The sequence below is a fragment of the Numenius arquata genome, chromosome 3 (genome assembly GCF_964106895.1).
Source record: "Numenius arquata chromosome 3, bNumArq3.hap1.1, whole genome shotgun sequence".
Taxonomy (NCBI): Eukaryota; Metazoa; Chordata; class Aves; order Charadriiformes; family Scolopacidae; genus Numenius; species Numenius arquata.
Window position 1 is genome coordinate 73,033,160 of NC_133578.1, and position 20,895 is coordinate 73,054,054.

Consider the following 20,895-nt stretch of genomic DNA (forward strand, 5'->3'; position numbering starts at 1 on the left):
TCAGTGTAAAAATTTTTCCTAATATCCAATCTGAACCTCCCTTGGTGCAACTTGAAGCCGGTTCCTCTTGTCCTGTCGCCTGTGACTGCGGAGAAGAGACCAACCCCCACCTCTCTACACCCTCCTTTCAGGGAGTTGTAGAGAGCGAGAAGGTCTCCTCTCAGCCTCCTCTTCTCCAGGCTGAACAACCTCAGCTCCCTCAGCTGCTCCTCATAAGACTTGTTCTCCAGATGCATCACCATTTTTGGAAGAACAGCAGCTCTTACTCCAAGAGGCACAGATCAACTTGTGGAGCCAACAGCACCAGCAGCAGCAAAACCCCCGGCGCCTTCGGCAGCCCTAAGGTGACACTCGTCATCCAGCAGCACGTTACAAGGTACCTGCACAGTAAACACACAGGTTAAATACTCTCTGTACATGAGGAATGTGTTAATAATAAAAGACACGGCCCCATAATCACCTAATAGTTTACATGTGCCCTCCACACCCCAACATGGAATCATAGAATGGTTTGGATTGGAAGGGACCTTCAAGATCATCTAGTTCCATGGGCAGGGACACCTCCCACCAGGCCAGGTTGCTCAAGGTCCCATCCAGCCTGGTCCTGAACACCTCCAGGGATGGGGCAGCCACAGCTTCTCTGGGCAACCTGTTCCAGCGTCTCACCACCCTCACAGGAAAGAATTTCCTCCTGTATCTAATCTAAATCTCCCTTCTTCCAGTTTGATGAGCGTGAGGATTACCAGACAGCATTCCCTTTTACGGTACTACAGCAGCAAAAGAGGTATTTAGCAGCCTGTAATTACAGTCCGAGGTAACAATTCTGTAGGCGCTGGCCTGTAATTGGGATGTGCGTGGGATGAGCCTATTTCCCATGGAAAAGAAGCGCCCCGGACCCCGGGGCCGAGGCCCAGGCGGAGGGGCCGGGCGAGGGGACCCCTCAGGCCCAGTTCCCTGTGGGAACGCGGCCGTGGCAGGAGGGGAAGGGAGACTCCGCCACCCGGAGGGGCCGGCAGCCGGACAGCCCCGGCTCCTCACCGCGCCCGGCTCCATCTTGGGATCGGCGGTGGCCCCGCCGCCGGCAGAGGGAGGGAGCGGGCGGGGAGAGGGGCGAGGAGCGCCCTGGGGCTTGTAGTCCTCCCTCCGCCCGGCTTCATGGGAGCTGTAGTTCCACCGGCTCCCCGTGACTACAGCTCCCGGCGGGCCGCGCCGCGGCGGCCGCCCATTTCTCGCCGGGCTGGGGAAGGGCCGGTGCCGGGGTTGGGGGGGGAAAGATGGCGGCGAGGCTGAGCGGCGGGGAGAACCGGCTGGTGTCGCTGCCCCTGTCGCGGATCCGCGTGATCATGAAGAGCTCGCCGGAGGTCTCCAGCATCAACCAGGACGCGCTCTTCCTCACCGCCAAAGCCACGGTACCGCCTCCCCCTTCCCCTCGCCCTCGGCCGGCCCCGCTCCTTCCCCGCCGGGCTGGGCCTGCGCCTCCCTGAGGGGCCGCCGCCTCCGGGCCGGGCTCCCGCCTCCCTCCTGGCACCGCCGCCGGGACACCCTGTGCCAGCGCCGGGCTCGTACCCAGCCAGCGGGGCTTCCCCGCCTGCCTGGGCCCGGCGGCCATGAAGCATCAGGCGTCGGTCTCCCACTGTGGAAAAAGGGCTGCATAGAATCCCGGGTAGATAGAGTTGGAAGGGACCTTCAAGATCATTGAGTTCCAACCCCCCTGCCATGGGCAGGGACACCTCCCACCAGACCAGGTTGCTCAAAGCCCCATCCAGCCTGGCCTTGAACACTTCCAGGGATGGGGCATCCACAGCTTCTCTGGGCAACCTGTTCCAGTGTCTCACCACCCTCACAGAAAAGAATTTCTTCCTGATATCTGACCTAAAGCTACACTCTTTCAGCTTAAAACCGTTACGCCTCATCCTATGGTTCCACTCCCTGATAAAGAGTCCCCCCCATCTCTCCTGTAGCCCCTTTAGGTACTGGAAGGGGCTATAACGTGTCCTTGGAGCCTTCTCCAGGCTGAACATCCCCAACTCTCTCAGCCTGTCCTCACAGCAGAGGTGCTCCAGCCCTTGGATCATCTTTGTGGCCTCCTCTGGACCAATTCCAACAGGTCCATGATCTTCTGATGTTGGGGGCCCCGGCGCTGGACACAGCACTCCGGGTGGGGTCTCACCTGTGGAGCAGAGGGACAGAATCCCCCCCCTCGCCCTGCTGGCCACGCTGCCTTTGATGCAGCCCAGGATGCAGTTGGCTTTCTGGGCTGCCAGTGCACATTGCCGGCTCATGTTGAACTTCTCATCCACCAACACCCCCAAGTCCTTCTCCTCAGGGCTGCTTTCCAGCCATTCTCAGCCCAGCCTGTATTTGTGCATGGAATCACCGTGACCCACTGTAGGACCTTGCACTTGGCTTGGTTGAACTTCATGAGGTTCACACAGCCTGTCCACAGCCTGTCCACTTCTCAAGCCTGTCCAGGTCCCTCTGGATGGCACCCCTTCCCTCCAGTGTGTTGAGCATGCCACACAGCTTGGTGTCATCTGCAAACTTGCTGAGGGTTTGGGCATCTTCCCATCCAGCAGAGCTCTCAGAGTCTATGAGCAATGCAGGACGTTCTTATTTCCACCACTGTCAATTAATATAAATTAGCCTGTGTGGAAATGATACCCTGCTGCTTTCTGATCCCAAGGGTCATTTGCTGGGCTGTGGGAAGTGTTGAAAAGCAGCACAAATTAGGTGATGTACCGGAACCCAAACCTGCAGTCAGTTCTCCAAGGAGATGCAACTATATCTTGAACTTAAGCTCTTCTGAAATTAGTGCATCTCTCCACAAAGTGTCAAATATGTACAGTTAAATGTGGCATTTGTGTCTTTAAAAAGGGAATAAAGAAAGAAAACTGCTGTCAGCTCTATGTATGTGTGAATTCACAGTTTGACTTGTGTTTTAATTTTTTAGGAGCTTTTTGTTCAGTATTTGGCTACATACTCCTACAAACATGGCAGAGGCAAGGAGAAGAACGCTCTGACTTACAGTGACCTGTCTCATACTGCAGAAGAGTGTGAGACCTTTCAGTTCCTTGCAGGTATCTATAGCGTGGTGGTAAATCCAGTATGTAATTTGGAAAACGAAATTTTCCTCTTATTGAATTGTTTTTGTGAGGACACAGTTCTACTGGTCATTAATCTCCTGTATAACATTCAACTGGAACTCAGAAACTACATCACTGAAAACATTTCTTTGTGAATGGGGATTTTTCTGGTGCTTTGAAATTGTAAGAAAGAGGCTCCCGAGTTCTCAGCGTATTGCCTGAAGCACTTCTTGAATTCCAGCAACTCCATCGGAAAGCTTTCAGCCTGTAACACAAGGGTCACTGCGCATCTTTGTGTCAGAAGTTAACGTTGGCCCCAGAATTACACATTTAAATCTGGAAGTTGTTTCTCAAAGCGACTCATCCTATGGCTCCTCACTCCTTTTTTTTTTTTATACATGTGTTACGTGCACGCGCACGCTTTACCGATGCTTGGATTTTTGTTGTAACACTTAGCTCAGGAAGAGGTATGGGCACAGGCTATAGGTGGAGAATGAGATATTCCCAGCCCAGTCTGAGTTCCCCGGGGATGTACTTCCAGAGCAGACAGCTCTGCTTTGTCTCAGGGCCATCGTTACTGCCCCGAACAAGTATTTTACCTTTATGCAGAAAACCCGTTTCTGCAGGACAGAAGTGGCTTGTTGAATCTAAAGCAGTTGAGTAATCGAGCGTTCTGTTTTACATCAAATAAAGTATGTGAGCAGATAGTAAAGACGGTTGCCAGTAATCAGTTGTAAAATATATTCCTTATCTGTGGTTACGTGTGCCATAAGGGGGTAATTCCCTCTTATTCCTACAGCTTTATGGGTCAGACTAAGTTAGCATTCACTTAAATAATGATGTTTTTAACAAAACCTCCTTTTTACTTCATTTCCTTACTGGTATGGATGCAAAAGTATTTATTAAGGAGGCAATATAAGTGTTCAAACAGACTATAAAAGAAAGAATTTTACCTTCCAGATATCTTGCCAAAGAAGATCCTGGCTAGCAAGTACCTAAAAATGCTTGAAAAAGAGAAGCGAGATGGAGAAGTGGGGGAAGATGATGAAGAGGATGAGGAGGAAGAGGATGAAGACGAAGCTGTTGGTGAAGATGTTGGATCTTAAGACCAAGGGAGAATTGCCTCCTAGTCCATCCGTTTTCTCTTGTATAAAAGGATGTTATTTTTGTGACTGAGAATCCAGATGCTGGATATATTTATACACTGAGCCATCTGCTTTTGCTTTGTTTAAGAAGTTTAGAAATTGAACTTGAGACTTGTTGAAGAGCGGAATTCCTCCCTCGGCGCCGTGGCGGGATAAGAGGAGCCTGAGGTAAATCCGACAGCGGAACTCGCTCAGATGATTTCGAGTGACTTCTCCAGACAATCGGTATCCAAATTTACGTTTTCTTACGGGCAGCTTTTCAGTCTCTGACTGGAAGGGAGCCCTTCCCCGGTTTGTGTTTCTCCTCGGAGCGGAAGCTGGGGCGTGAGGGGAGGGTGTTCTACGCGGTGTCTGCTGTCCTCTGCTTCCCTGGGGAGCCAATAACCCATCAAACCCTCCCTGGCTTCACGGGAAGAGGGCAGAGGATGAGCCGTTCCGAGAGCTAGTGTGGTTCTGGGGCTGTGGTGGTAAAAAGCACACGCGTTAGATGACGATGTAAACGCGTACGTCTTAGAACCTTTTGCTCTCCTGGGCTCTGCCTCTGCAGCGTGGCCGTGGTGCTCCACCAGAACGCGGGGTGAAGTCTCTTAGATGTGGCCTGTTGAGAATGAGCGACCCTTTAACCGTGTGAGCGACAGAGCTGGATTTTTCATTTGTTTTTTGTTTGGGAGTTTGTTTTTTGTTTTGGGGGGGGAGGGGGGGGTATAGTTTTTTTTTTACTATAGAAATGGTAACCGTCCTGTGTGGAATTTTTATATGCAACTTTTTAAAATAAATGTTTTGTATGAAAAGCAACAGTTGATGCAGAGACTTTCCATAGCTCTTGCCAGGTTCAGTCACGAAGGTGATCGGCACCGGAGCCCAGCGTGCTGCTTGCTGGCCATCTCTCCAGGAAGGGATCATAGGATCATAGAATGGTTTGGGTTGGAAGGGACCTTCAAGATCATTGAGTTCCAACCCCCCTGCCATGGGCAGGGACACCTCCCACTAGTCCAGAACACTCAAAGCCCCATCCAGCCTGGTCTTGAACACCTCCAGGGATGGGGCATTCCCACCTCCAGGGATGGGCACCTGTTCCAGTGTCTCACCACCCTCACAGGAAAGAATTTCTTCTTAATATCTAATCTAAGTTTCCCCTCTTTTTGTTTAAAACCGTTACCCCTCGTCCTATCCCTACATTCCCTGATAAAGAGCCACATCAGGGCCTCGGAGGTGGCTGTGGTGAATTTTGGCAGCTCCCAAGTTCCCAGCGAGGACTTTAGCTGAATGGACTTTTGACTGAATGTACCCTCTCCAACAGTTCCCTGTCCTTCTTGAACTGGGCAGCCCAGAACTGGACCCAGTGCTCCAGATGGGGCCTCACCAGGGCAGAGCAGAGGGGCAGGATGACCTCCCTCCACCTGCTGGTCACACTCTTCCTGATGCACCCCAGGATGCCATTGGCCTTCTTGGCCACGAGGGCACATTGTTGGCTCATGGCCATCCTGTTGTCCACCAGGACTCCCAGGTCTTTTTCCCTCAGAGCTGCTCTCCGGGAATAACCCCCCAGGCCCCGTGCAGCACCTTTCCATTTGGATTACGATTTGACAGAGCGAAATTGGGTGCGGAGTAAGGATCTCCCCAGCGATGAGGTGTCCTCCTACCGCTCTGCTCTACTCACCGCGGAAAATTAATTAAGGGCAGGAATCCGTCCCGCTGGGCGCTCATGGAAAAATAAAAGAGAGTCTTGGACAAGGGACAGCAGAAACGGGCAGAATTGAAGAGGGAGCCATCAAACCCAACCTTGTAAAGATGAGGAGTTTTATTTTATTGACATACTATGAGGCGAAACAAAATCGACACCGTACAAAATAACTTTTATAAAATATCATTCACATCATTATTTCGTCAGGAATTACAGCATTCGGAGCTTGTTACAAGTCTTAATGTTCTGAGGTGAAAAAACACTAGGCTAAAATCTTTAGTATTTAGTCGTATAGATCTATACAGTAAGAAACCAAAACAGAAACTGTTAGGGTTTTTTCATGAGTTTATTGCAAAAGTAGTGCAAACTATTTGACCTTACAAGCTGTAAAACAAACTGGGAAAAGGACCCACCTAAGCTTAAAAACACGACAATAAATGCTCGATTTTTCACAGCCTTTGAAGCTTCCTTCAAACGGTTCCCAACAAAGAAATTCCCCGTCTCGGCGTATTTTCAGATTGGTTTATGTTTTTTTTTAACGGACTCGGAAAGGAAGAAGGAGAGGAGGGACCGGAGAGAGGGAGGGATCCTGCTCCCAATTCGGGGCGGTCGGGGAAACCGAGCCTACATCCCGCCACTTCCCCATCGCTCCCAAAAAAACATCGACCAACCGGGCCCAGTTGGGTCGCTTTGGTTTTTCCTCCGTTAATTACCCGTGTCCCCCCCTCCAATAATTGAAAAAAGAGTCAAGAAAGCAGCGCGAGCGTCAAATAATAATTATAATTAAGAATAAGGAACATCTATTGTCTGTTTTAGAAATATAGTATCCTTTTCCTGAAGCTGACGTAAAGCGTTATTTCCTCGTGGTCCCCCCCCCCCCCCCCAGCTTTGCGTACACCGTGCCGGGCAAATCCCACCCCCCCTTCCCGAGAAAACGACTGGATGAAACCAAGGCCGGATACTACATTCTACGAGAGCGAGAGAAAACAACGCTCCAAGACGCTACCAGGGTCCCCCCCCCAAACCAAAACAATTCTACTCCCCCCCCCAAAAAAAAAAATCCAAATAAAAGCAAACAAATGCTACATGAAAAACGTTAAAGGAACAAAATGCAGCATATTCAGGCTCTTTATTTTTTTTTTTTTTTAATTTTTTTTTTTTTTAATTTTTTTCTTGAGGTACCTGGATCACTATTACCTTCTGCCCAAAGTACTGGTTGTTTCCTTAAAAAACTAAAAGTCCTTACCGGGAGCCAATCGCAGGGCAAACATTATTACCGAGAAAGTGCAACCATGCTGATAATTTATACGCAGCATATTAAAGGATGATTAGGCTTTTGAAAATATAGCTTAACTACAGACCTGATGGAGCAGTTTAATTAAAAACAAACAAACAAACAAACAAAAAAAAAACCAACAAAAAAACCAAAACCACATTTTACCAGAGGCCTTTTCCTTGTGTTCCAGTCTCTCTGGAGCAGGAAGCCTTTAGGAAAGAGCTTCCAAATCCTGCCGGGATGGAACGTCAGCGCTTTTACCGATCCATACGTAAGATTATTGACTATTTTTTTTTTTTTTCCTTTCGTATTTAAACTAAATACAAATTTTACGGAAAGAAAGATTCCCCCCTCTGTATTAGGTGCTGGGAAAAAGTCGATTTTTTTTTTTCTTTGTTTGTTTTTTTCTTTTGTTTTTTTTTTTTCATTTTTTTAAGCTTCAAAAAACGATAGCGCGTCACAGCTGAAAAAAAAAAGTTTCCCAAAAAGGAATTATTTTGAAGTAAAAAAAAAAAAAAAAAAAAAGGTTCACGGAGTAGAAAAACTTACACGGAGTTGTAAACTGTTACGTAGAAACCAGTGGAAAAGCCAAGGACCTTTTACTCCCTTCCCCTCACGCATGTATCCCTGCATTTTTTTTATATATATATATATATATAAAAATATATATATTTTATATGTAAGAATATATATTTTATATATATTTTATATATAAATATATAAGAATATGTATTTTATATATATGTTATATATAAAATATTTATATACTTTATATATTTATATACATATATATGTATATATATGTATATAAATATATATGTATATATTTATATACATATACATATATATTTATATATTTATATACATATATATAACATATTTTATATATGTTATATATAAATACATATAAAATATATAAGAATATATATTTTATATATATTTTACATACAAATATATATAAGAATATATATTTTATATATATTTTACATACAAATATATATAAGAATATATATTTTTATATATTTTACATATAAATATATATAAGAATATATATTTTTATATATTTTATATATAAATATATATTTATATATATAAAAATATATATATTTTTTAATATATATATATAAATACATCTCTACACACTCGCACACACAAAGGCCCTGCGTGTGTACGTGCGCCAGAGACAGATCCACGCCGGGACGGAGATATCCAAGGTCGGGATTATAGATTTCCAAAAAAGCCTCTTTCTTGGCTATTTCTCCGGCCCGGTTCTGCTGGGATACTCTACATTCTCTGCCTTGATACACCGAAAAAGCTTTTAAAATTTGCTAAAACTACTTTTGGTGGTTTTTTTTTTTTTTTTGGTTTTTCTTCTTTTTTTTTTTTCTTTTTTTTTGAAAACTTTGCCGTTAAAATTCAGTTGCTGTTTTTAATTAAGACCGTGCCTTTTGATTGTTACGCACCGCGGGGGGGGGGGGACACACACACACCACGACACAACCCAAAACAAAAATACCAACCAAAACCCCACAAAGGCACAAAGACTAAAACTCCCAACACAACGGTGTTGTCTCCGAACGATAAAGCCCGAGGTTTTGGTCGGCGGAGCGACGCCTCCCGAGAGCTCACACTCGGCACTCGCGCCGTTTGGTCGCTTTTTTTGTTTTTTTACCAAAAATCTCATCGACAATTGGAGTAAAATAGCACCCAACTGTTGGCATGAGGTAGATCCAAATCAGGAAAAAAAAAAAAAAAAAAAGGAAAAAAAATTAAAATAAAATATAAAATAAAATAAAACCAAAAGCGAGCTGGGTCCCCAACATTTCCTTCGCCTCTATTGCAAACGTTTTAAGGGTTCTAAGGTCAGTGGAGGAGGAAGGGGATGGCACCATCTGAAGCCAGCGCAGCCCTCGGGAACGGCTCGGGAACGGCTTGGATGGAAGCGTTAAACCACGCTCCTCCTTCAGGCAGAGGTCTCCTAAGGCAGCGGGAAGGGAGGAGGAGAAAACCTTCAACCGCCGCCAAAGAGGAAAAAAATTAAAATAAAGCTGCCATTTGAGAAAGCCGGGTCTGGGTAAAACTGGGAAGAAGGGATCCGGGCGGCGCCTAAGGATGGGTCACAGCACGGAGAGACCCGCGAGGTTCCCTTCGTTCCCGCAGGTGAGAAAACTTCCTTTTCTACTAGTTCAGCTCCTCTCCTCAAAACCAGTATTTTCGCACACTCTGCGAAAGCCACCACCAAAATAATACTACTAATAATAATTAATAATAAATGTGACCGATGTTATCATTTCCTTAAGGCTTCGCTTAAAGCGGCGCAAAGGGGAAACTACGGGAGCGCGACGCAAAGGGTGGGTTTAAGCAACACCGACGCGGAACCCCCGGCGTTCCCAGTTACCGCGGGGGCGACGCTCACCCTCCAGCCGGTCGATCCCTACGATCCCTACTACGGCGCCCTCGAGGCGTCTCCGAATCCAAGCCAAGGGCTGTTTCTGCCTCTGCTTTTTGCCTTCCGAGAGCGCTGCCCGGAGCCAAACAGCACCAGGGCATCGCCCCGTCGCCAGCACCAGCCACCTTCGTACAGCCACAACACACACACACACACACACGCAATTAGTACCACCTCAAACGAGGCCCTTTAACGACCTTATCGGGGTGTGTTTTCTTCTTTCTTTTCTTTTTTTCCTTTTTAAAAAAAAAAATAAAATAGCAAACTTCAAACGGTGACCAAAGCGTTTTGATTCGAGGGAACGTTTACAATATGAGCTTTCTGAATCGATTTTTGGTTCTTTTTCTCTTATTTTATAAAAAATAATAATTAAAAAAAATATTAATTAAACCAAAAGATTAAAACCTTTATCCTTATTATTTATTATAACCAGACGTCGGTTAAATCGGCAATGTACCAAAATGAAGGACACAAAATAATAATTAATACTAATAATACGGATTTAATCAATACATTCAGTTTTCCGTCTCGCCCTCCCGAGGTGAAGTGAACGCTCTGCTGCACAGAAACCCGGGGCTGGGCCCTTCCTTAGGAACTGCCCGAAAACGGGGAGATGTGGGGAATTGTACAGACGAATGAAGCACTGTGAGACTGCGCTCGGTATCTCCAGCAAAATACCGCCTTTTATATCTTTTATTTGCAGTCTATAAACAGTCCCCCTTTCCTTCCCTTACATATGTGTGTGTACACACACACGTACGTATCCATATGCGTGTGTACACACACACACGTATCCCATATGTGTGTACACACACGTATCCCATATGTACACACACACGTATCCCATGTGTGTACACACACATAATCCATATGTGTGTACACACACATATCCCATATGTACACACACACGTATCCCATGTATGTACACACACGTAATCCATATGTGTGTACACACACGTAATCCATATGTGTGTACACACACACGTATCCCATGTGTGTACACACACATAATCCATATGTGTGTACACACACGTATCCCATGTGTGTACACACACGTAATCCATATGTGTGTACACACACACGTATCCCATGTGTGTGTACACACACGCGCGCATATGGATACACACACATGAAATCTATTAACCCGTACCCACAAACGACAGAGCACAGCGGGCAGCACTCCTGAGGACAGCACAGAACACTCCTCACTGCACCTCATTTCCAATTTGATTTTCCAAGCTACACAACTCCGAAACCCACTCCTTAATGGTTTTCTTTTTGTTGATTTAGGTTTTAGTTTTGGGGTGGTTTTTCCCTTTTTCTTTTCTTCCCCCCCCCCCCCCCCACAAACACCTTGCTTTTCCAAATGGTTTACTGGCGATTATTCCTTAAGTAAACTTTATTAAGGGAAAGTACATAATATCTAACCCTTCCCAGCACCAGGTACTTAAATGGTTTCTCCTGCCCCAAACCAGGTCATAAAGAATTGGAAAAAAATGCACCAATCCGGTGTCGGGAGGGATTTCCCGGAGGATACTGGGGATTCCCCAGTGAGGGACAACTGCAGATCAGTTGAAGATTCAAGCGGGCCAGGCAATTAGAGACGGGTTATTTACTTTCAAATAAAATCACCATGTTGTGACTTGTAAACGAGACGAGCGATTTAAGGGCTCAGTCTTGTTAAGTCCCATAAGAAGAAAAAAAAAAAAAAAGTTATCAGGAACAACAAATTTAGTTGATAATACCTTTTTTTTTTTTTCCCCCTCCCCACAGCACAGAAACGGCGGGATCGGATCGGAGCGTCTCGCGGTCGATGCAGAATTAACGTTGGTGAAAACTGGAAAGCAACTTCTTTGTAACATTACGCTGACGCACCCCAGGCCTGATCCTCCCCCCGGGGCACGCGACCACGACGCTGAGATTTTGGGGTGCCCCTAAAGCACAGACCGGCTCCGCATCAAGCAAAAACGTGCGATTTTCCATATACTGACCCGAGAGAAGCTTCCTCCGTTCGTGGATTTAAGAACAGGAAAAGCTGATAAATACAGAATAGAGTCCGCATTAAATGTTTTTTGTTTTGTTTTGTTGTTTTTTTTTTTTCCTGCCAGGAAATCTATCCTAACAAAGCAAACACAGAGAGCACCAGCCAGGGGATTAGAAACTCCCAAGCTTGTTTGCTGACCTTTCCACAACTCCTGCTTGCCAAGCGCGCTCAAAAAGAAAAAAAAAAAAAAAAACAAAAAACAAAAACCACCCCAGAAAACGGCCGGAAAAGTTTAAATTTCTATTTCAGGGACAATTCCTAAGCTTAATCCCGGGTTAGTCACTACCTGTAATCCCTGCTGCTGATTAGACGGTCGTTATTCCAGCAGGTATTTATGCTGTGCTTATAAAAGGGAGAAAAAAAATTAGCAAAACTAAAGCAGATCAGTAAAATATCCAGAGGGTGGGGAAGAAAAATGAACTAAAATCTGTGCACTCCTAAGAGCCCTACAGAAATGAATATGCCCTTTAATACTGATGGGTAACGCAAGTACTAGGTTTTTCGGAACAGCATCGGTGGGTGGGTGGGTTGGTTGGTTGGTTGAAGAGCAGCCACAGGTAGTTTTAAGCTGCATCTGTCCATCCCATGGATGGATTTAAAGGAATGACTCTGTTGAGGCTATTTAGACGGGAGGAAGGGAGTCGCCATCCTTCGTCTCGTGCCGTGGCTCCGCTTTCTCAGCGCTGCCACACGGAGAACTCCCAAGACTCGCCCTCACCAACCTCTCACGCCTCCAAACTCAGCGACCGCCCCTGCCCTCGCTCCAGCCCTGACACGGGAGGATGAAACAAGTGTTAATTAGCAGTTTTGCTGGAAAACGCACCCCTTTGCCTCCCTATCTCACTCCCACGAGGGATGGGGTACCCAGCACCGCACGGACGGCATTTCTCCTCCACAGAGGCACGAGAAGCACCTACCCCCGGGCTCTTTCCTCACCTCAGATTCCCGATGCTCCCATGGGTCTGCAGCCCAAGCCTGGGAAGCACGTAACGTTCCCCTCACCATTTTTCAAGGATATGCTCACGGAGAAGCACGTTCAGCACAGGGAAACCCCTTCCAGGCCACAGCGACGTCAATAGTGTCTACGGATCCACAACACAAGATGTAGTGAAACGTTTTCTGAAAAAACCCTGCACTTCACGCTTTTAGGGGGAGCTTCGTAAAATTATAACTGAGAACTGACCAAAATCTTCAGGATTTTACCCCGTTCGGTTATCAGTGAGCGGATTTATTCGCTCACTCCCCATTGCTCAACAAGAACTGGCTTCCAGAAACGTCAGAACTTCAGCAACCCTCCCTGCCATCAATAAACTTCATTAGTGTCTACGCCCGAAGATGAAGATAGTTTGATTAAGATAAATTGCAGGCAGCATATAATCCCAGCAAAACTTGCTTCTGAGATGCCAACGTCCATAGCATAAAGCCCACTTATTTGAAATAAAATAAAATTAAAGAAAAAAAAAAATAGAATAATCTCTTAACACTGCTAGGAAACCACGCACCGGCGCGTTGTGCTTCAGCAGGTAGTATTTCTGTCAGCAGAGTGGTTAATTCGGAAAGGAGGAAGCTTGTTTGGGTTCATTGTAAACGAAACGGGATGGACTAACAAGAGTTTTCTACAGTTTCATTTCAGGTCACTTAAAGCACCTTCAGTCCGCGCACGCTTATTTCAAGGGCGAGTTACAGCCAAGGCTTCGCACATCAATCTGACACTAAATATTCACAATAGAAACATGCTCAACGTTGGGGCTGTTTTTTGGTGTTTTGGTTTGGTTGTTTTTTGGTTTTGTTTGGTTTTTTTTTTCCATTTTAAAGTTTATTATGATCTGAGCAGGGAATATAGTATTTCCACTCTTACAGTCTCACGTCAACTTATCTAAAAAAATACATTAAAAAATATTCCAATACGTAAATTTTTTTTGCCTCGGATTCAAAATATATTTCAAGCACCTTCATGTCACTTGCAGGGAAAGCACGACATTTTTCGGGCAATGGCTAAAAAACATGGAAACATTTTTCACTGGAAACAACAGTATTACAGAAAGTCAGCGAGGGAAGGGACGGGTCACAGCGGGAGCCGCTGCACAAAAGCGAAGGTGCCAGACGTGCCTTTTCCTCCCCGTTTCCGATACCTTTTTAATACCCCGCGTGGACACGAGCCCCACCGACGCCTCGGGAAGACAGGAGGAGCGAGGAGCAGCCTCCGAAATCACAGTATGGCACCGCGAGATCTCCGGCAAGAAAGGAAACAGTAAAAGGAGACTTCGTTTGGGAGGGTTTTGGCTGCTTAGTAGTAGGTTCACTTTCAAAATGAAGTCATCTGCGGAGGAATACAGGAGGTAGCCTTTAACTGCATCTGCTTGCTCACTAAAGGGTATCACAAAACCACCTTTTGTAGTGATTTGGCCAAGCCATTACATTCATCTTAACACTTCAGGCAAAGAAACGACACTGAAAAAGCAACTGAAACACGCTAAAATGAGCTAAAACGGATTACGTGCCACACCAAGCACACGCGGGAAAAAAAAACCCATATCCTTCGGATTAAAACCATCTCGGAGGAACGCATCTTTCCAGTCATTAACCCTCAGAAACAGGAGACAAAACTTGCTGGTTTGCATCCGTTTGGGTGTCTCCCATCCCCGAGGGTCACAGAAGCAAAAGGCAATTGCTGCCGGATGGGAGACCGATGGCTTTCTCGTACGGGCACTCGGAGACACAACGCTATCTCCTAGTTCAGAGCACAAAACCATCCACCGCGCTCCACAGTCCCACACCCACGGAGGGGCAGAGAGCAAAACATCCTAACACGGCTCCCAAATCCCTGTTATTCCACTAATTCTGCCACAAAGACGGGTTCTTCTTCATACGACACGAGAGTCAGACGCTGGAAGAAGCAAGGAAAACGCCGCCAGCTACAGCTGATAGCCAGATCTTACATTAATGCTATTACTGAGATCTAAAAGTGATATCAAAGATCAGCATTTGAACGTTGCACGGACAACGAGCTTAAAACCTGCCTTTCTGTCCCTTACGCCGTGGGAGAAACGTGCGTAGAGGAGAGAAGGAAGAAATATTTTATAAACACAGACGAACCCGAAATATTTTCACGGCAATAAAGCAACGGTGCCCTTGGATTGATACCGTAATGCCGACGGGAAGTCCAGCAACATTTTAAAACCAAAGCTCAGATCTCAATACTGTAAATAAAATATGGCAGTATTCCCAAAAACACAAGGACGACAAGGAATGGTGTCCACAGCATTTCAGTATTCGCTTCTACACAGCACTATTTACAGTATTTTCAAACAGCTACAGCAGATGCAAAAAGGAAGTCTTACAGTAAAAGGAGTTTTTTTAAAAAAAAAAAATAACAAAACACCAAAACAATCAGTGCAATTACCTTCTACATGAAGTTTTCCTTAGAAAAGGCTGCATGTATGCCTCAGGAAGCATGTTAACAACTGGAATATAAAAGTAAAAAAACAAAAAATGTACTGTCCTGCATTAGAAATTGAGAAAGCCACGCTGGTAGGAAAAATCCACAAAAGGAGATGCTACTGTAGGAGTAAGGTACTAAAAAAATAGGAAAAAATGTGATTTTATTACACCGGTATCGAGTGTGAAAAATACTGAGAGCTTTTTTTTTTTTTACATTCGTTTATTTAATGTGTAAAAGATCTCTTAAAAAAGAAAAAGGAAAAAGTCCCTTATGGGTTATTTTTGCCATCAGAGATGCTCCTGGGTTATGTCACGAGGCATCTCAACCTCCAAAGGTCCCAGTCCTGCATTTCCAGCACCTGTAGTTTTGAGTAAGTGTGACTTGCAGAACCAACCTGTTCTCACCTCAAAATATCACCATTTTCTTCCTCAAAAAGCAACTATCTGCATGCAGAGTAAAAAACCTAGAGCCATCGAATGAATTTGGCTGGGGGGGGGGGGGGGGGGGGGGGGCAGTGACAGACCCTCCCCCTTGTCCTTGCTCTCAGTTAAATTTCAGAGATCCATTGGCATGAGGAAGACGGGTTTCTGGAGGCGAGATGCAAACGACCACTGTATTTGAGGAATTTTCTGCTGCAGTAAAGAAAACAGCGTTGGCAGCGACACACAAACCCTTCCAGAACACAAGCTTCTATTTAACAGAAAGCCTTTGTGTAAATACACGTAGGATTTAAGACAAAAGCTCCAGAAGCACCTTAACTCCATCAGAAACTTCAATCTTTTCAAAAAGTAACCTCGGCACGCACAAACCTAACGCCCCCCCTTTTCAAAAGTTTAAATTTAAAATCCTTGTGGAAATATTCTCTCTTGTCTTAGTTATAAAAATGACCTACTGACACCTGAACAGCATTAACTCACGGTAAAAAACGGACAAAGGTTGCAGGAGTTATTGACGGAGTCAGAATTAAAGCTAAACCTTCACAACCTCTTTGCTTTTACGATCAGGGAGCGTTGCCTGGAGGCCTGGATGAAGATCAAAAAAATACTTATTACGGATTTCTTGTTTTAAGCATAAAAGTTTCCCGTAAGCTTTCCGTGCTGGCTCCAACAGATCAGGTCACCCCACCTTTCCCTGACGACTCACCCAAAAACCTGACAGATCTAGAAACAAGGAAATGAATCCGCCAAGGCTTCCGTAACACGGAAGATTGTCGATGGTAACTCATCCAGCCAAACGCGGTTGCTGAAATATTCTAACCCAAACCAAGGCAAAATAAGGAATTCTAACAAAACCAAGTGATCTCACTCCATCCATCAGTGCATATATAACAGCGTTAAGATTGCATAGGGCTATCTGGAATGCCACCCTGACATAAGGCAGAGAGAAACCCACCTACTTCCAACAGGTCACAACAGGACGTTTCCTCTCAGGGATTGACTCAACTCTGTTTCCTGGGTGGAGGAAGAGGTGGAGTGGACAGTGTTACAGGATTCAGCCACCAGAGAGGAAATTTCCAAAACTAAGAATGCAATAATTAGACTTGCTATCTCCTACATTAAAGGGAAAAAAAAAAAAAAAAAGACAACTTTTAAGTATTTTCTCTTGGTCGCTATTATTTTTCACCTCCCACCAGGAGCATTTCACGCTTGCTCCTCCTGGGTTTTTGGGGGTTGCTCCAGAACCACATGCCTCGGAAGGGCTCTCTGGAGATGTCTGGTCCAACCCAAAGCAGGTCCAGCAAGGGGACCTTCTCCAGCCAACTTTGAGCCCCTCCGAGGACAGAGATTCTACAACTTGCTTCAGCCTTTGAGCATTTTTGTTTCAATAGTGTTACCATTTCCATAAAAAACCCTTCAGAGAAAGCTAATTCATAGCAGGCAACTCATTAATATCCGTTCATCTCTTATGCACGCTCCTGTAAAGCAAAAGAAATAGTGCTGGGAGTGGTCAGTTTGTCCATCCCACCGCTCGTGCCTTCCATGGGAATAAGATTTTTTTGGTCACCGGGGTGGAATTATGATCAGTTTTCAGACTGAGCACCAGGACCGCCTGCACCGACCACCAAATTCAAGCAAAATTCGGTCATCGGCAGGAACGTAACGGAGAGCAAGAGGAACTCAAGGGATGAGGTCCTGCCCCACGCTCTCGTGCAGCAGGAGCCACCCAACTCCTTTGCACGGGCTGAAAATGAACCCAAAAACCCCAAAACCCAACCCCAACTGCCGGAGGGTAACGCACGTTTGGTTATTGCTGACCTGAGCTGCATAGTGACTTAGTGGTTATAACTGTCAACCTCAGCTGTGGCTTCGACAGCAGGAACGTGTGTGAGACAAAGACGTCTTGAGCTTTGTGTTTACCTGAGATATTGCTGTTCTTACAAGACACGTGGGAGGTAAGAAAAAAAATAAGAGTAGGGTTTTAGGTGTTCATGGTGGGTTTTGGGGTTTGGTTTTTTTTTTGATAGGAGATATTTTTGACTATCTATTTTTTATATAAAAGTTATTCCCAGAAAGAAGAGCTGCTGGACTTCTAGCACGCTGTACTTTTCAAAGTATATACTTCATCAAAATTTTATTTTTTTTTTTTAGAAAAATGCTTTAAATGATTCACTAATTGACCACTTGCAGGAGGTGGGAAGGGAAAGGAGGGAGAAATCAAGCCATAAAGAATTAGCGGTATTAAGAGGCTTCAAAAGATCTGTAAAAGGTAAAAATGTCCCTAGCCTGAAATGCATATACACCATCCCAAGTTCTTCATACTCGGGGAAGGAGAGCTACACAAATTGCCGTTCGTTCCAAGAGGATACACAGACAACAGCTGCTCTCAGATGAAGGGTCTGCGTAACACTCCTTTTCTCACAAAAAGGAGCTGCAACGACTATTCCAGCCCAAAGAGGACACAGGGAAGTCCCATCGTCTGCTTGAGAAATAAGATTTGAGGTCAAGACAGGTTCTGCCCTCCTCACCCCATCTGACCACCTGTAGAAAGTCATTCATTCCAGATCCATGCAGAGAGGAAAGAGGAGGGATGAGTTTCACATCCAAGAGAGCTCTGCATAACGAACAGCAAATCAGTAAACGGCGCCTTAAAATGCTTGATCTTTTTCCTATTTTTTTTTTAAGAATAATTAATATAAAAAAATAATTCTTACATAAAACTCCGCCAAATTAGAATTTTCACTGAAATCTGCAACCTCTCAAGCAAGCGTGGAGAGAAGGGCAACGCACCCACCACGGCAGGGTTTTGCAGCGCTTTAGCGGTGCTTTAGGGGAGGTACGTACGACTTGGCCGGAAAACGTAAAAGATAAGACAACGTGACCTGGAATTTGCTTCCTGTTAAACCAGCAAAATTTTACATCTGGATTTACACAACTACGACCAAGAAGAAAATCTGACCCAGCAGCCCTACTCACCGAATTAAATGATACAATTAATCTATTGATAGGTTTTACATTGTTCTTTCACCTAAACACCACCGACAGCCAACGCGCTGCTACGAGGTGAAGATCTGAACTCGCACAAGTTTATGTACCTAAAACTCTTTTATGCAGCAAAGGTTGGGCATTTTCTAGCTTATTCGAGAGCAAGCGGTTGTAGTCTGCCCGCTGTATGGCACAGAGCTCTGTTACTGGTTAAAGCTACTCGCCCAGCCCAGGGGCTAGAGGTAAATGTATTCAAAACAGCGACCGAGCATCTGCTAAGAGAGAAGGGGGAGAGACAAAGCAAAACACGTCAGTGGAAGAAAAAGAAATTTTAAAAAACCTGCCTCTTAGCGCGTTATTTCAGTTATGAAAAATAAACAAAATCAAGTCAGCATAAACAAGTTTCCTGGGCTTTTTCCATTTTCTTCTCAACTTCCTTGTGGCATCAGAATTAGTGCAATGGTTTATATATGTACTATGGTTTTGTTTTTTTTTATGAACCCAGTGTGCAAACTAACAGAAGCGTTTGTCTAGTAATTATCAGTTCTAGTTAATGCTTCTCCTAAGAGAATGGCGAAACTCTCACATTTACTATTGACCTTATGCATAATGAAGAGAGTTTCACCCCCCTTCATAAGTAAACTTCAGTTTCCTAAGATTTATCTTTACTGCATAGATTCTCTGACTTTTCTCTAAATTACAGTGAGCCGCTCTCCTCTACCGGAGCTCCCGCTTTACCAATACTCGACATATAAATAAAATACAATTGTTTTGTGCTTGAATGAACGTAGGATGTTGGTCTCGTGTGCGTCTTTGAACTGCACAGGTAAAACCTGCTCCGTTGTGTGCACGCTTAAAAAGCCTTTCTACAAATTCCAAGCCCTACGATATAGACTGTACGTATCGCTCAACTCTCACAGCCAAGTGAATTGCATATTTTTGCATTTGAATAGTAATGTCCCCACGATAAGGTTTTAATTTCTAACTCCAAAGCATTCTTGATATGTTAACAGAAGTATAATGAGCACTCCTTAGTAAATAAAAATAAATAATAGCATCTAGTCTATCACATTAATACTGTGAAACATATATAAAATTTACATTAACTCAAACAACAGTGAAAAAGGATTGTACTGGATTTATCACCACAGACCCGTATTCTTTAGAGACTTTGGAAAGTAAGTGTCACAGTCCTGTATGACAAATTCTAAAGTTAGCTGTCAGTATGATTTTAAAAAAATTCTTTACAATTTTTTTTTCTTTTTTTAAATGGCACATTTTCTTTTGCCAATCTAACTGGACCTAGTAAAAGCTTAGGTACAAGTTCATTCTTTTTTTTTTTTAAAATTCTTCTTTAGTCTATGAAAAACATTTTCAAATGCAGCACAATAAAAAACATTCAAGAACAAGCTTCAGAAAATACATTTGCCCTTAGACACACAGAGAAGAATCTTTATAAGACAGTTGAAAACCAGGATTTTGTCACTCTTTTCTTTCGAAAATAAAAATTTTGTAAATGCATCTAGAATAATCAAGGCTTCATAAATAGTCAAAAAATTATTTGCTTTTCTTTGTATTAAAAGCTAATTCGCAGCATTTTAGCCCATCAAACTTTAGTAGGAATTAGGTCTTTCCAAATTATTAAAAGCGATTCATTGAATAGCAAACTGAATGAGGAGTTTTGTGGGTTGGGTTGTTGGTCGGTTGTTGGGTTTGTTTTTTTCCCTAAGCCCTGAGATCACAGCTCTCGATTGAATTATAAAATATGGGTCTGTTTTATACCAAGCAGCTTAGAGATGATTTTTTTTGGCAAACCACATTTCCAACAATAGCGGGGTTTGGTACAAGAATGCAGTTGATAATCAAGACTGGAATTTTGGACGGAAGGCTTTCTTGCAAACGGGGGGGCAAAAAAAAAAATAAAATTAAGATGCATCACTCATTGCTGGCTGTCACTGTAGCTCGGGCAACTGTTGGTCTAAGTGCAGCTGGTCTCGTGTGAATCCAACTCTGGATTGTACTGAGTCGCTAAACATTAAAACATGTCAAGCAAAGTACATAGTGCGCAAGGTGTCCTGATGAACTTGAACTGCTTTAGCAAGTGCTTGATGATCTCTGCCATTACTCTGACCCGAAGTGTGGCTTCCTTCAGCACTGAAAGAGAAGGGAGGGGAGGGGAAAAAAAACAAAACAGAGATTGGGGGGAAGGAAGTGAAACCCTATTTCATCTGCCTCTCCTCGCACACAATGCTTCATATCATTCATTTCATCTGAACGGAATGGTCAAAAGTTAATTACCCTTAAAACACCACTGAAGTTCTGAAACAGCAAAAAGTACAGAAGCACACGG

The 20,895-nt window shown here is 44.4% G+C and overlaps 2 protein-coding genes across 3 annotated transcripts in view; one reads left to right on the plus strand and one right to left on the minus strand.

Annotated features, from left to right (window-relative positions):
* Nucleotides 1-1,268: 1,268 nt before the first annotated feature.
* Nucleotides 1,269-5,015, plus strand: CHRAC1 (chromatin accessibility complex subunit 1). Its single transcript, XM_074145516.1, has 3 exons — nucleotides 1,269-1,409; nucleotides 2,951-3,077; nucleotides 4,044-5,015. Exons 1-3 carry the CDS (start codon nucleotides 1,275-1,277, stop codon nucleotides 4,187-4,189), a joined length of 408 nt encoding a protein of 135 aa, XP_074001617.1. The 5' UTR covers nucleotides 1,269-1,274; the 3' UTR covers nucleotides 4,190-5,015.
* A 12,700-nt stretch (nucleotides 5,016-17,715) lies between these two features.
* AGO2 (argonaute RISC catalytic component 2) overlaps nucleotides 17,716-20,895 on the minus strand; it is a 35,573-nt gene continuing 32,393 nt past the window's right edge. For both annotated transcript variants that reach the window (XM_074145816.1, XM_074145817.1), the window contains exon 18: nucleotides 17,716-20,699. In XM_074145816.1, the coding sequence (XP_074001917.1) occupies nucleotides 20,591-20,699 (109 nt within the window). In that variant the 3' untranslated portion in view covers nucleotides 17,716-20,590. The remainder of the gene's footprint in view (nucleotides 20,700-20,895) is intronic.

Bases quoted from the DNA above. Each gene is read 5' to 3' on its own strand.
- CHRAC1 (XM_074145516.1), top strand. From the start codon at position 1,275: ATGGCGGCGAGGCTGAGCGGCGGGGAGAACCGGCTGGTGTCGCTGCCC. The intron at 1,410-2,950 runs GTACCGCCTCCC...TTAATTTTTTAG, and splicing joins TCCTCACCGCCAAAGCCACG to GAGCTTTTTGTTCAGTATTT. The intron at 3,078-4,043 runs GTATCTATAGCG...TTTACCTTCCAG, and splicing joins GACCTTTCAGTTCCTTGCAG to ATATCTTGCCAAAGAAGATC.